This window comes from Salvelinus namaycush, chromosome 17 (genome assembly GCF_016432855.1).
Source record: "Salvelinus namaycush isolate Seneca chromosome 17, SaNama_1.0, whole genome shotgun sequence".
Lineage (NCBI taxonomy): Eukaryota > Metazoa > Chordata > Actinopteri > Salmoniformes > Salmonidae > Salvelinus > Salvelinus namaycush.
Window position 1 is genome coordinate 3,965,709 of NC_052323.1, and position 16,811 is coordinate 3,982,519.

The 16,811-nt window shown below is 42.6% G+C and overlaps 1 protein-coding gene across 1 annotated transcript in view; it reads right to left on the reverse strand.

Annotated features, from left to right (window-relative positions):
• LOC120061868 (prominin-1-A-like) overlaps positions 1-16,811 on the reverse strand; it is a 113,543-nt gene that overhangs the window by 19,324 nt on the left and 77,408 nt on the right. The window contains exons 8-18 of the mRNA XM_039011648.1: positions 13,833-13,856; positions 11,444-11,673; positions 11,191-11,265; positions 10,755-10,818; positions 10,309-10,468; positions 8,694-8,846; positions 8,343-8,466; positions 8,123-8,226; positions 6,712-6,796; positions 5,114-5,260; positions 912-983 (exon numbers count right to left, since the gene is read on the reverse strand). Of these exons, the coding sequence (XP_038867576.1) occupies positions 912-983; positions 5,114-5,260; positions 6,712-6,796; positions 8,123-8,226; positions 8,343-8,466; positions 8,694-8,846; positions 10,309-10,468; positions 10,755-10,818; positions 11,191-11,265; positions 11,444-11,673; positions 13,833-13,856 (1,238 nt within the window). The remainder of the gene's footprint in view (positions 1-911; positions 984-5,113; positions 5,261-6,711; positions 6,797-8,122; positions 8,227-8,342; positions 8,467-8,693; positions 8,847-10,308; positions 10,469-10,754; positions 10,819-11,190; positions 11,266-11,443; positions 11,674-13,832; positions 13,857-16,811) is intronic.

The following is a 16,811-nucleotide window of genomic DNA, read 5'->3' on the forward strand; positions in this document are numbered from 1 at the left end:
TATTTCAGTTTTGATGTCTAATAAAAATAAAGAAAAACCCTTGAATGAGTAGGTATGTCCAAACCTTTGACTGGTACTGTAAATAAACACACAGGTTCCGATAAACAAACACATACGCACACACACACGCGCTCACACACAGATGTTGTCATTCAAATACCCTGTTGTAAACTAGTCCTACATACATACATTCATGTACGTATAGATTTATAAATATTTAGAGCAATATGCAATCTGCGCAAAACTCTACAATACACAGACCTACACAGACCCACTTAGCATAAGAGACTGCCTTAATCAATGAATGTAATGCAGCATAAAAACTACATAGTCAACCCACAGAATTACATACAGAATCAAGTAATTTATAGGATCTCTATGGGTGAACCATTCTCAGTGTCCAGCGAGTGTGTGTTTTCTATGCCAACAGGAAAAACGAGTACCAGAATAGATGGGCACCAAATGAATACTAGGGGGCACAGGCATAAGCACATATCACCCCACAGAACACCACTTTAAACTAGCTCCATTGCCCCCGAGCACATGGCAGGCGTAGGAGGACCCAGAGTTGGACTCAGCAACATTTTGGGCCATGAATGGGGAGCTTGTGTGAGCCTCCAACCCCTCAAAGGCAAGGCAGAACATTAAAAAGTGCTTCCACAGACTGCTTCAGTGTGTGTGTGTGTGTGTGTGTGTTTGTCGACAGCAAACCGCCCGCGAGGCTGTGCCGTTGATAAAGACACATGGAGCTTTCACAGTTTTAGATCTGAACTTCCATTCCATTTGATCCCGGTCTTGGATCGTGGCGTAAAATCAAATGAAGTGCCTTGCAACTGGTACACTGAGAAAATATTGTGCGGATGGTTGGAGCCGTGTCGTTTTTTTGGCAGTTTGTTGTATGTTCCTCTCACCATAAGGTCTGTTTGTGCCTCGAGCTCATTGGCATACGACAGTAGGTCCACCTGAGTCACCCCTTTGTTAACCTGCAAATGAACAGACATAGGATTATAATGCATTATGATGCTGTTATTATGCATAATAACACTTGCCATAAACATGTATGACCCCCCCTTATGTATTCTCGTCTTACAATTGCATAACAGGCATATAGAGTCAGTTGTGCAACATAGAGATGCATAACATGTTACAAGCCTGATAATAACGCACTATAAAGGCTCATGCACGCTTATAACAAGTCATAAAGCATTATAGCTGTCGGTTTTAAGTAAAGAGTTACACATGCTGCAGTAAGAGGCCATAAGGCCATAAGACGACTGTGTTCCTTGGTAACTTAATGTTCTCCTGAATTCAACAGATTATTCAACAGATTCGGATAGAGAAGACATATACTGAACAAAAATAGAAACGCAAAGTGTTGGTCCCATGTTTCATAAAAGGCCACTCTAAAATGTACAGTTTTGTCACACAACACAATGCCACAGATGTCTCAAGTTTTGAGGGAGATGCAATTGGCATGCTGACTGCAGGATTGTCCCCCAGGGCTGTTGCCAGGGAATGTAATGTTTATTCCTTTACCATAAGCCACCTCCAACATCATTTTTAAAAATTTGTCAGTACGTCCAACCGGCTTCACAACCACAGAACACATGTATAGTGTCGTGTGGGCGAGCGGTTTGCTGATGTCAACGTTGTGAACAGAGTGCTCCATGGTGGCGGTGGTGTTATGGTAGGGGCAGTCAGAAGCTACAGACAACGAACACAATTGCATTTTATCGATGGCAATTTTAATGCACAGAGAAACCGTGACGAGATCCTGAGGCCCATTGTCGTGTCATTCATCCACCTCCATCACCTCATGTTTCAGCATGACAATGCAAGGCTCCTTGTCACAAGGATCTGTATACAATTCCTAGAAGCTGAAAATGTCTCAATTCTTCCATGGCCTGCATACTCACTAGTCATGTCACCCATCGAGCATGTTTGGGATGCTCTGGATCGACGTGTACGACTGCGTGTTCCAGTTCCCGCCAATATCCAGCAACTTTGCACAGCCATTGAAGAGGAGTGGGACAACATTCCACAATCAACAGCCTGATCAACTCTATGCAAAGGAGATGTGTCGCGCTGCACGAGGTAAATGGTGGTCACACCAGATACCGACTGGTTTTCTGATCCACACCCTTACCTTTTTTTAAGGTATCTGTGACCAACAGATGCACATCTGTATTCCCAGTCATGTAAAATTCATAGATTAGGGCCTAATGAATTTATTTCAATCGACTGATTTCCTTACACGAACTGTAACTCAGTAAAATGTTGCATGTTGCGTTTATATTTATGTTCGGTATAAATAGTCTGATGTATAGGGGTGGAAAACTGCCAAGTCTATAGCTTATGTAACACTGATTTTGGCAAGTGTAGCTATAAACTATTCAATCTCTAGAGATACATCAGTATTTCCACAATATTCCCTTAACAGCCGCTGTGAAATCGTTGCCTTCACCGCTAAATAAATACAAAAATGATTACCTAGCTTGTAATCCTGGAAATGTAGCCAACTCTATTAACAGATGTAAAGCTGTATGTCCAAGCAAGACCCCAGGAAGACCCCAGTTGCCGCATGTACATGTGCAAGATCCCAAATCTGTATGTGCATATGTAGTGTCTTGGCCCTCATTCGGTACTGTACAGCCAAGAAGGGATGTCTGTAGTATGTTACATGAAGTCAATGGAGCAGTAATACAGTATAACCACAGAGGCAGATTGTAAATGAGTACATCAGACTTTTTAAACCATCTTGCTGGTGTTCCTCGCAATTCATCAAACTCTTTGCATTTGTGTTATTTAAACCAAAATCCTAAATCCATTCTGTTATCCCGTCGTAAATGTACGTCCTAAAATGAGATAAGACATGATTTGACAGTTAAGTTAGGATGTTTCTGTAATACCTACCGTGGTTACTATTTCATAAATTCTTCTTGCATTCGGGAACTTAAGTTTTCTTGCCAAGATAAGTCACTACTGTAGGATGCTTTTAAGCAGGTTAGCATCTGAAATGATAACTATCTTTAGGTTGAGTTATGTGTTGTACGAGTACGCTAGTGTGCCTCTTGAAGGTACAAAAGTATTCAGACCCCTTTACTTTTTCCACATTTTGTGACGTTACAGCCTTATTCTAAAATGGATTAAATACAAAAAAATCCTCAGCAATCTACACACAATACCCCATAATGATGAAGCGAAAACAGGTTTTTAGAAATACCTTATTTACATAAGTGTTCAGACCCTTTGCTATGAAACTTGAAATTGAGCTCAGGTGCATCCTGTTTCCATTGACCACTTCTATATGTTGACATACCCTACATTACTCATCTCATATGTATATACTGTACTCAATACCATCTACTGCATCTCGCGTATGCCGTTCTGTACCATCACTCATTCATATATTTTTATGTACATATTCTTCATCCCTTTACACTTGTGTGTATAAGGTAGTTGATGTGAATTGTTTGGTTAGATTACTCGTTGGTTATTACTGCATTGTCGGAACTAGAAGCACAAGCATTTCGCTACACTCGCATTAACATCTGCTAACCATGTGTACGTGACAAATAACATTTGATTTGATTTGATCCTTGAGATGTTTCTACAACTTGATTGGAGTCCACCTGTGGTAAATTCAATTGATTGAACATGATTTAGAGGCACGCACCTGTTTATATCAGGTCCCACAGTTGACAGTGCATGTCAGAGCAGCAGCCTCCATCATTCTTAAATGGAAGAAGTTTGGAACCACCAAGACTCTTCCTAGAGCTGGCCGCCCGGCCAAACTGAGCAAATGGGGGAGAAGGGCCTTGGTCAGGGAGGTGACCAAGAACCTGATGGTCACTCTGACAGAGCTCTAGAGTTCCTCTGTGGAGATGGGAGAACGTTCCAGAAGGACAACCATCTCTGCAGCACTCCACCAATCAGGCCTTTATGGTAGAGTGGCCAAACAGAAGCCACTCCTCAGTAAAAGGCACATGACAGCCCACTTGGAGTTTGCCAAAAGGCACCTAAAGACTCTCAGACCATGAGAAACAAGATTCTCTGGTCTGATGAAACCAAGATTGAACTCATTGGCCTGAATGCCTACGGTGAAGCGTGGAGGTGGTAGCATGATGCTGTGGGGATGTTTTTCAGCAGCAGGGACTGGGAGACTAGTCAGGATCAAGGCAAAGATGAAGGGAGAAAAGTACAGAGAGATCCTTGATGAAAACCTGCTCCAGAGCACTCAGGACCTCAGACTGGGGCAAAGATTCACCTTCCAATAGGACAACGACCCTAAGCACACAGCCAAGACAACACAGGAGTGGCTTCGGGACAGGTCTCTGAATGTCCATGAGTGACCCAGCCAGAGCCCGGACTTGAACCCGATCGAACATCTCTGGGGAGACCTGAAAATAGCTGTGCAGCAACGCTCCCCATCCAACCTGACAGAGCTTGAGAGGATCTGCAGAGTGTGCCAAGCTTGTAGCGTAATTTCCCAAGAAGAGTCAAGGCTGTAATTGCTGCCAAAGGTACTTCAACAAAGTACTGAGTAAAGGGTCTGAATACTTATGTAAATGTGATATTTCAACTTTTTTAGGAGAGGAAGCCAAAGTAGACTATTATTTATTTACCCTTATTTTACCAGGTAAGTTGACTGAGAACATAATATATTTTACAGCAACGACCTAGGGAAGAGTAACAGGGGGAGGAGAGGGGTGAGCCAATTAGAAGCTGGGGGATGATTAGGTGGCCATGATGGTATGAGGGCCAGATTGGGAATTTAGCCAGGACACGATAAGTGCCATGGGATCTTTAGTGACCACAGAGAGTCAGGACACCCATTTAACGTCCCATCCGAAAGACGGCACCTTACGCAGGGCAATGTCCCCTTCATTTCCCTGGGGCATTGGGATGTCCTTAGACCAGAGGGAAGAGTGCCCCTCCCTGGCCCTCCAACACCACTCACTATTAAGACGAAAGAGAGGAGGACACCATACTTTTGACATAAAGGAGAGAAGAAAAGTGGAGGAAGCCACATTAAACGATAGAAATGAATGCTAGGAGACCAGGAAAGAAAGTCATTTTAGATTGAGATGCCCCCTCAATGCCAGTCTAATACCTCCTCTAGATAGGCTGCGTAGTTGATCCTGTCGACGCCCGTCTCAGAGAAGCCAATGAGGTTCTGCTTCCCCTCAGACTCCAGCAGGACGATAACTCTCAGGTCAATCTTCACATCGTTAAACATCTTCCCCACCTCCTTGGTGTACTGGAAACAGAGAGGGAGAACAGTCAGTTTACAAAAAGGATAAGCAATAGCTATGAATGCAGTATGTATTGGCGACACATGTGTTATGAAGCAGGCGCTAGTCTGTTTGTTTACGCCATATAAATAGACCATAGGAAATGGAATAGAAATAGACTTCTATGGTCGAGACCACTATTTCAGAGACAAGCCTCGAAGAAAATGGTGCTAAAAACAAACTTGTTTACACGTTAGACCAGCCAGTGTCACGCAAATCCCTTTGTTTTTGATTTGTGTGTGTTGGGGTAAAGGACTCTGTTACTCTGGCAACATAAACTTTACATTGAGCCCCATTCAAATTCTTAATTCGCAGAGGGTCCTCCTAGGCAACCCCATTCATTGATACAGAGTACAGATTAGGACGGCCTGTTTTCGTTTCATTTTGTTTTTTAAACTGGTATAATTGGACCCAAAAAATACAGTGAGGAGTTGTTTTTTAGCCACAAGCGACACAAATCTTCAGCAGCAAAGAACCTCATTAAAAACCAGAGGGTGTAGCATTCACATAGAAAAATATGTGCTCTATGTAAAAATATGCAAGTGAAATCAGTTTTAAAAAAAGACACGAAAATGAACATAGGGAGAACTGTAAATACAGCCAATTTGTGCAATGTACTGTAACTTAGGCTACACTAGCCAGCTCTGTTAGGCTACACTAGCCAACTCTGTTAGGCTACACTAGCCAACTCTGTTAGGCTACACTAGCCAACTCTGTTAGGCTACACTAGCCAACTCTGTTAGGCTACACTAGCCAACTCTGTTAGGCTACACTAGCCAACTCTGTTAGGCTACACTAGCCAACTCTGTTAGGCTACACTAGCCAACTCTGTTAGGCTACACTAGCCAAATCTGTTAGGCTACACTAGCCAACTCAGCTCTATTGCTAGTCCGTACAATAACAGAAGCAAGATAATCTTGCCAGCTGGCTGACTAATACAGAATGGTCCGCTTGGTTGACACTAGACAGGACTGGCATCACGTCAAGGAAGTCCAATGATACAAGCTGAGGTAATGGTGAAGGAATCCTAACGCTACAGATCACTAGCCTGCTCTTCGTTTTGGCAAGGATAACTCATTTAGCTAATGTTAATGAATCACCATTAGGAAATAGAGAGTGTTAGCCTGTTTGTAATCGCCTGGGTCTGCTGCACACCGCAAGACTGCGTTTGCCTGCTGAGCTAAAGCCTAGGCATTGAATTCACTCAACGAGCTGACATAACTCTTCAGGCCTCAGTGTTTTCATTTTGACTATTGCGTTGGTGTACATTGTACCCGGCAAGCTAAACCAAGCGCAAGTATTAGAAAGTATTTAAACCCAGGTCAGACTATGTGTGAGTTTGACTATAGTGCGTGGCTTTCATGGACAGGTATATAGAATACAGTACAGTGAGTGCACACTGCATGTGAATACTGACCAGGCTAGAGTTTAGGAAGGTTGTGACATTGAAGACTTTGTCCAGGCGCATGGCAGAGTAAATGCCTCTGTTCTCCTTGCAATTACTGAGAGAGGAGAACGAGAGAGGGAGAAAAGAGAGAGAATTCAACATCATCACATGTCCATTCATACATTTTTTTTGGTTAGCTTGCTCTCTCGGCCGCCATCCGATGAATACGTTTGGAACCTCATACACTCTCCTTAACTCTGTATTGCTGCCTTCCAGTCATGTTATAATCAGTGTACTCACAAGTCACTCATAGTGTCACGCCCTGATTTTTGTTATATTTGCTTTCTTTATTATTTGGTTAGGTCAGGGTGTGACAAGTGGTGGTTTGTTTAGTTTTTGTACTGTCTAGGGTTTTTTGTCTTGTCTAGGGTTTTTTGTTATCTATGGGGATTTTGTATTGTCTAGGGGTTGTAGGTTTATGGTGGCCTGACTGGTTTCCCAATCAGAGACAGCTGTTTATCGTTGTCTCTGATTGGGGAGCCTATTTAGGTTGCCATTTTCCATGTTGGTTTGGTGGGTAGTTGTCCATGTTTAGTTGCCTGTGAGCACTACGTTGGCTTCACGTTTCGTTTCGTTTGTTATTTTGTTAAGTGTTCTTCGTTGAATTAAATTATGTATTCCAATCGCGCTGTACCTTGGTCCACTCCTTTAAACGGCCGTGACACATAGAGAGCTTTTCCATAGCAATAAATCAAATCAGCATGGCCAACGTTTCCCATTTGTACACATTCAAGTGTCACACGCAAGGGTAAAGGAATTTCTATGGTCATGTCTGTACACATTATCTCATGGGTCACTTTTTGACTAGGCAGGAGTAGCTGAGGCAACTATACTATATTTAAGCAAATATAGTAAGTGTATAGAACAAGGCAGTTAACCCACTGTTCCTAAGCCATCATTGAAAATAAGAATTTGTTCTTAACTGACTTGCTTCAAGTAAATATTGTCATATATCCCATGGCTTTCAGCCAATCAGCAACTTGGGCTCGAACAACCCTGTTTCTAATAGAGAATACAACGTGATGCTCTTACAACACAGATTCGCTGCCTGTTCTAATCGAGAGATGATGAAAGTTGATGAAATCTAGGCCGGAAAGAAACCTCAAGCATTAAATCCCTCTCCCTAGTTTCAATCTTCTAAATCATTTACCAAGCAATGTCAGAGAGAATGTGAGGAGACAGAATATTGACACGGGCATCCTGTGACATTTATTCCAGTCAAACAATACCACAAAACAGAAATAGCTGGTGTTATCATCTAGTTCTATTCATAAGTAATCAATATAGTTCTCCAGCAGGTCTACGTAAAACATAAACCATCACTAGAACACACAGATGAATCCTCAACAGGAAGTGGTACATACATCCTGTAAAGTATTACCTGTAGAGACTCTCCACTGTGAGATCCAGGTCTGAGTCGTTGTACATGTACCCTGGGATGAAGTTCCTCCACTCAGGGTTCACCAGGTGAGGAGTGTCCAAAACCTGGGACACAGATGACTAGTAAGACCATCATTCAGTTTCTCAACCATTATTATACAGCAAGACCCTTTACAATACCTAGACAGTCTCACATGAAGAGTTATCACATCATAACTTGCCTTGAAGAGCTGCTTGGTGTGGAAGGGCTCGCAGACCAGCTTCTCCACGTTGCCCCCGACCAGAAAGGTGGCGGTCACCACTCCCATCAGTATCCAGGAGAAGAGGAAGCTGAAGCCCACACCGCTGTGGAGAGACACGCATAGATAGATAGACAGACAGATGCACAGGCAACCAGCCAGCCAGCCAGAGACAGCCTGTCAGCTGGCCAGAATTTGAATTTATTTTTATTTTTACCAAGTAAGTTGACTGAGAACACATTCTCATTTACAGCAACGACCTGGGGAATAGTTACAGGGGAGAGGAGGGTGGATGAATGAGCCAATTGTACAGCCTGCCAGCCTACTACTCACGCCATGAGCAGGGTGCCGCCGGTGTTGGAGACACAGCCCCGTGTGGTGGGGGAGGCGTGCTTGTCATATCCTATGGTGCCACACAGTATGGCCAGGAAGTTGAAGGCAAGGATGAGAACCACCATGCAGCACAGGCCAATACAGCAAATCCACCTGTAGAGGAACCCTGGAGTCAGTACACCATAACGAGTAACAACCAACCACTACATTAGGATAACGATGGAGCTACAGACTATGTCTATGTCGCCGGGTAGAGGTCTGCACGGGACTGATTTCTTCATCCCGCTCCAGAAGCTTTTCATACCGCACCTGCCGGCTCCTGCTAACTTCTTGTCCGACTCCCATCCGCTCCCACAAGAGCTGGTCCCAAACCTGACCGTAGTCCCGCAATGTTATTTTAGGTGTACGTGATGCTGCTAGCTTTGCAGCCCCGGTCTCAGCAATTTTGCCACCTTAAGCCAGATCAAAATGCAAAAATTGCCTAATAAATAGGTTAAATTACCAGAGATTCACACTAGGCCAATTATATTACGCTATTGGTATTATTGGGCGATATCAGCCAATAGGCTAGACCTACAGTAGTTTGAAAGAGAGCAGAGTTGGGGTGAAATAAGAATAGGAGCGCACCAGACTTAAGCTACGTTTTGCATAACTTTTAGGAGCGGCACGATTTGCAGACAGAGTAAAAATAAATGTGTTGTCAATGTTTATTTCCAGTCAATGTCGGAGCATAAACTATAGCCTATCCTATTTAGGAAGGTCATTTCCTTGGAACGACAACTGCCCCGTGGCCCGTACTTCTCCGCCCATGCACCCTACAGGCTATTTATTGAGACCACACATTGGGTATACACGCAGTTGATCTCGCACACACAACAAAAGAGAAGAGGGGTAGGCTATTGAACTTGAAGCAACAAAAATTTGACTATTCATTTGTGAATATTGCGACCAATAGGTGCTCTTAATAGGCTAAACTATATACAGATTTGCAGGCATAGACAAATGTGTTATCAATAGGGTATTTATTTCCAGTCAATGTCGGACCTACAGCCTACGATTAGGAAGTACATTTCTCCGCACATGCAGCCTACTTCATTGGTACCACACATAGGCACATTCCATCTCGCACGCCCAACAAAAGAGAGGAGAGGTAGGCTGAACTTGAAGCAGCAACAAAAATATTTTCATCCCAAATTGTCTGTCTGACCGCCTGGCTGCATCACAATGCTCTCTGTCGCGGCCTGAAGGTTCCACGGGCAACCCGCGGCAACGCGGCTCCCTATCTCAGGGCTCAATCAAATGTAAAGTGTGTAATAATCACAGCTGGTCAAAGAGGGCAACACAGGAGGCCATGTATGCGTGGTCAGGTCCAGGGTATACTTAACAGATAACTGACTGAACAAACTCCTGACTCATTATTACATTATGTCACAGTGACCTCTGCTGCTTGAAATTATGAAATAACCCCAGATGATATTCAGTAAAAACAGACTTTTATTTGTTCTAAACTCTTGAGCACATCATGGGCCCTGGCCAAAAGTAGTACACTATATAGGGAATAGGGTGCCGTTTGGGACACCCAGTTTGTGAATCGAGGCCCAGTTCCTGATTGTACCTGTAGAAGTCCATCTGGTCGATCTCGGGGTAGGAGTCTTCTATCTTGGAGTGTGTGTGACTAATGAAGTTGGTGAAGTTGGCCATAGTGCTGTGTACAGGGAACACCTTGGAGAAGCTGCTGATGTTGGTGCCGATGATGTCCAACATGCCCCGGGCTCCTGGGAGAGAGGGAGGGAGAGGCATTGGTGTAATAATGGAGTAATACAACCTTATATTTTGGGGTACTGGGGTAAGACAGTACCCCAAACAGTTAAGGTGTAGGTTATTAATTGGAATATGGCAATTGGTCTTATTGGGCTTTACCTTCAATGAGTATTCATACCATACTGAACATGACTGATTTGGTAATGCAAAGTTGAAGACTCAAAATTATATAACCCTTAATATAGTTTCTTCTGAAACTTTTTTAGGAGCATTACATGAGGTTAAAGAGATGCCACTCACCCTCGACCACGTTCCTCATCTGGTCACTCACCATGCCTGGAGTGTCATTGAATGAGGAGTAGCCCTGTTTGGAGAAGAAAGTACAGGTGTGGGATCTTAATTTGATGACCCTGTTGTTGCAGGAAAAATGCAAACCTGTAGTGTATTTGAGGTTTAAAAAGGCTTCTAAAGTTTGTAATTTCCACTTTAAAATGTTAGACTTGACTTGCCCTAACTAAAAATGTATCAACCCCAACAAAAATGTCAATTCATTATAATCCACACAATACTTCACATTTCCTGTTGCTGCAGGATTATTTTCCTGCTGTGAGAAACTGGTCATTAAGATCCCACCTCCATAGAAAGGCACGTTTGCGTTGATGATACAGTATCACAAATACTATTTAAAAAACTTCAAATTTTAACCGAAAGCTTTTTGCGACATTTCTAGACTCACCTTTTGAATGATATTGCTGAGGTCCGTTTTCATCAATTGATTCACACTTTCCAGCTGATTGTTCACATCAGGTAACTGCAGCACATCACAGACAGCACACGCTTACAACGTGATTTTCCTCAGGCAGCGCAGCACACACAACGCGCAAAAACACATTTTAAATAGACCTGATGGCAAATAGTATCTTGCTATATAAATCAAAATATTACTGTATGACTATTATTATCGTCTTCAATAAAGTGTGCCAGCATACCCGGGTGAAGTTGGCGCTGACGTGGAGCTGTGCCAGGGAGCTGCGGATGGAGCGGCAGAGCTGGGCGGTGGTGGCGTCCGAGTCCTCGTCGCTGCAGCCCGGGTCGTTGAGGGTTCTATTGAGGCTGAAGCGCACCAGGCTCAGGTTGAAGTGGAGCTTCCCTGTCGCCTCCTGGAGAACCTCCAGAGACATACTCACGTTCTCCAGGGCGTCTTTGGTCTCCCGCATGGCTTGGGATGGGGACGGGGTAGGATGGAGAGGTGGTAAGTGTGTGTGAGAGTGCAGTATAGACACACACAAATGTACATGGCCTATTCACAAAAACACTCAATGTACGCACACGCAAGTACACACACACAAACCAAATACACACACACATGCACAGCCATACCCTAGCCGTGATTATACACAACAAAACACACACACATTCACACAGGGGCAGCCATTACAATTGAACAGCTGAACAATAGTTGCAGGTTCAATCCACTGTTGGAGCAAGATTGGAACTTGGAAGGCCATAAACTTAATATATTCATTATGAGTCATAATTAAGATGGCACGCAAGGTAAGTTTGTACAGTTCCAAATACAGTGGCAAGAAAAAGTATGTGAACACTTTGGAAATACTTGGATTTCTGCATAAATTGGTCATAACATTGGATCTGATCTTCATCTAGGTCACAACAATAGATAAACACAGTCTGCTTAAACTAATAACACACAAATAATTATACATTTTCATGTCTTTATTGAACACACTGTGTAGACATTCACAGTGCAGGGTGGAAAAAGTATGTGAACCCTTGGATTTAATAACTGGTTGATCCTCCTTTGGCAGCAATAACCTCAACCAAACGTTTTCTGTAGTTGCGGATCAGACCTGCAACGGTCAGGAGGAATTTTGGACCTTTCCTCTTTACAAAACTGTTTCAGTTCAACAATATTCTGGGGATGTCTGGTGTGAACTGCTCTCTTGAGATCATGCCACAGCATCTCAATCGGGTTGAGGTCAGGACTCTTGACTGGGCCACCACTCCAGAAGGCGTATTTTCTTCTGTTGAAGCCATTCTGTTGTTGATTTACTTCTGTGTTTTGGGTTGTTGTCCTGTTGCATCACCCAACTTCTGTTGAGCTTCAATTGGCGGACAGATAGCCTAACATTCTCCTGCAAAATGTCTTGAAAAACTTGGGAATAAATTTTTCAGCAAAGCTGCCCCAAACCATGATGCTCCCTCCACCATACTTTACAGTTGGGGTGAGGTTTTGATGTTGGTGTACTGTGCCTTTTTTTCTCCACACATAGTGTTGTGTGATCCTTCCAAACAACTCAACTGTAGTTTCATCTGTGCAAAGAATAGTTTGCCAGTAGCCCTGTGGAACATCCAGGTGCACTTTTGCAAACTTCAGACGTGCAGCAATGTTTTTTTTGGACAGCAGTGGCTTCTTCCATGGTGTCCTCCCATGAACACAATTCTTGTTTAGTGTTTTACGTATCGTAAATCCGTCAATAGAGATGTTAGCATGTTCCTGAGATTAAGTAAGTCTTTAGCTGACACTAGGATTTTTCTTAACCTCATTGAGCGTTCTACGCTGTGCTCTTACAGTTATCTTTGCAGGACGGCCACTCCTAGGGAGAGTAGCAACAGTGCTGAACTTTCTCCATTTGTAGACAATTTGTCTTACCGTGGACTGATGAACATCAAGGCTTTTAGAGATACTTTTGTAACCCTTTCCAGTTTTATGCAAGTCAACAATTCTTCTGAGATCTCTTTTGTTCGAGGCATGGTTCACATCAGGCAATGCTTCTTGTGAATAGCAAACTCAAATTTTGTGAGTGTTTTTTTATAGGGCTCTAAACAACATCTCCAATCTCTTCTCATTGATTGGACTCCAGGTTAGCTGACTCCTGACTCCAATTAGCTTTTGGAGAAGTCATTAGCCTATGGGTTCACATACTTTTTCCAACTTACACTGTGAATGTTTAAATGATATATTCAATATAGACAAGAAAAATACAATAATGTGTGTGTTATTAGTTTAAGCACACTATGTTTGTCTATTGTTGTGACTTAGATGAATATCAGTTCAAATTTGATGACCAATTTATGCAGAAATCCAGGTAATTCCAAACGTTTTCTTGTACACAGGCTTGGCACAGGCTAAATCACAAGGATGTCTTGTGATTTAGCCTGGTCCCAGATCTGTTTGTGCTGTCTTGCCATCTCCTATGGCCATTGTCATACCAATGGTACAAACTGATCTTGGACCAGGCTACAATTGGCTCAAGAGCCAGGAATACCACAAGGGGACCAATCACAAGAGTGACACCAGGTCGACGACTCAAGGTTACAAGGTCAGGGATCACAAGGTCAGGGTTTATTTACTGTTACCTTTAATGGCCCTCTCCACTTTGACTTTATGACAAAAAGTAAAAAGGAAAGAAAAGGATGTCTACTTAAGCGATTAAAGTCGTAGTACGCCATGTTACGAGCTAAGTAACAAGATCTTTCTATAAGAACTACAATACTACTCTATATTGTATATATACAGTGCATTCGGAAAGTATTCAGACCCCTTGATTTTTTCTGTTACAGCCTTATTCTAAAATGGATTTTAAAAAATTACCCTCAATCTAAACACAATACCCCATAATGATGAAACGAAAACAGGTTTTTAGAAACTTCTGCAAATATATTAAAAATAAAAAACAGAAATACCTTATTTGCACAAGTACTCAGACTCTTTGCTATGAGACTCGAAATTGAGCTCAGGTGCATCCTGTTTCCATTGATCATCTTTGAGATGTTTCTACAACTTAATTGGAGTCCACTTGTGGTAAATTCAATTGAATGGACATGATTTGGAAAGGCACACACTTGTCTATATAAGTCCCAAAGTTGACAGTGCATGTCAGAGCAAAAACCAAGCCATGAGGTCGAAGGAATTGTCCGTAGAACTTAGAGACAGGATTTTGTCGAGGCACAGATCTGGGGAAGGGTACCAAAACATTTCAGCAGCATTGAAGGTCCCCAAGAACACAGTGTCCTCCATCATTCTTAAATGGAAGAAGTTTGGAACCACCAAGACTCTTCCTAGAGCTGGCCGCCCGGCCAGACTGAGCAATCGTGACCGGTCACTCTGACAGATCTTCAGAGTTCCTCTGTGGAGATGAGAAAACCTTCCAGAAGGACAACCATCTCTGCAGCACTCCATCAATCATGCCTTTATGGTAGAGTGGCCAGACAGTAAAAGGCACATGACAGCCCACTTGGAGTTTGCCAAAAGGCACCTAAAGGACTCTCAGACCATGAGAAACAAGATTCTCTGGTCTGATGAAACCAAGATTGAACTCTTTGGCCTGAATGCCAAGCGTCACATCTGGAGGAAACCTGGCATCATCCCTACGGTGAAGCATGGTCGTGGCAGCATCATGCTGTGGGGATGTTTTTCAGCGGCAGGGTCTGGGAGACTAGTCAGGTTTGAGGGAAAGATGAACAGAGCAAAATACAGAGTGATCCTTGTTGAAAACCTGCTCCAGAACGCTCAGTCTCTGAATGTCCTTGAGTGGCCCAGCCAGAGCCCGGACTTGAATCCGATCGAACATCTCTGAAGAGATCTGAAAACAGCTGTGCAGTGACACTCCCCATCCAACCTGACAGAGCTTGAGAGAACCTGCAGAGAAGAATGGGAGAAACTCCCCAAATAAAGGTGTGCCAAGCTTGTAGCGTCATACCCAATAAGACTCAAGGCTGTAATCGCTGCCAAATGTGATTCAACAAAGTACTGAGTAAAGGGTCTGAATACTTATGTAAATGTGATAATTCCATTTTTTTTTTTGTAATAGATTAAAAAAATTAAACGCTGTTTTTGCTTTGTCATTATGGGGTATTGTGTGTAGATTGATGAGGGGGAAAAAACAAATTAATCAATTTTAGAATAAGGCTGTAACATAACAAAATGTGGAAAAAGTCAAGGGGTCTGCATACTTTCCGAATACACTGTATATATATATACACTGAGTGTACAAAACCTTAGGAACACCTTCCTAATACTGAGTTGCACCCCCTTTTGCCCTCAGAACAGCCTCAGTTCGTCAGGGCATGTCCTCTAAAATGTGTCGAAAGCGTTCCACAGGGATGCTGGATTTCTTTATAATAACAGCTCCAGCTCAATTCTAGTCAGGTTTTAGAGCCAAGCATAGTACAATTACTGTGGTAACTAAAGCTGTAGGTGATATTGTAGATGCTCAGGACTGTGTTTCCCTTTTTATTGATTTGTCGAAGGTCTTCGACACTGTTGACCATGCCCTGCTGTTGTATAGACTAAGAACGGTTGGTTTAAGTGTTGAAGCATTGGATTGGTTCTGACAGAACACAGTGTGTAGCACAGCAGGATATGAAATCTGAGTTTCGAAGGATTACGAAAGGAGTTGCCCAAGGCTCAATTTTTGGTCCGATCCTTTTTACGGTGTATATAAATTATATAGGGAAGACTGTTGACTGCATTGATAACTTGACCAAGAACCGGAAGTTGAAATTAGATTTTTATTTTAGGAACAAATCTTGTTCTTTAATGTCAGGCAGAAATGATCTTGTTCAGAGCATTTTTATATTGGTGCTGGATTATGGTGATATTGTCTATATGCAGGCATCAGCAAGTACCTTAAAAACTCTGGACACAGTGTATCATGGTGCTTTAAAATGTACCACAAATGCTAGATCACTCACCCATCACTGTGAATTGCATGCTATGGTGCAATGGACCTTTCTCTCCACCAGGAGGCTAAAGCCCTGGTGTACCTTTGTATACAAACCATTGATGGGACAACTCCCTTTGTATCTCTGTTTCTTACTGACCAGATCAGTCACTCGATACAGTCTTTGTTCACAGTCGCTGTTGTCCTTGTCTGTTCCTAAGGCTAGAACTGAGATGAGGAAGCCTTATTTTTCCCATAATGCCCCTTCATCCTGGCGCATGCTTCAAAAGATATTCAAGTTAAGGAGTTAGTGTCCTTGCCTGTTTTTAAGACTCTGATCGAAGCGACTTGTTTTTGATAGTTGCAGTTATTTTGAATTTTCTACAGTATCTGCAACTTGTGACACTTTGTCTCCTGTGTGTATTTGTATTTTTTTGTAATATTTTATGTACATGCTGCTATTTCCCTGTTTGGCTTTTTTGCATGTCGCCCTCGCAAAATAGTTTTTTTTAACCTCAATTGGTCTTACCTGGTTAAATAAAGGTTAAATAATATAAAATAAAATTATGTTTTGTACACTCAGGCTATTCTTAAAAGATCCTCATAACTTGTGTCCAATTTGAGGACAGAATTTTCAGTGTGGTAGAGAATAACAACAATTACAGCATCGGTC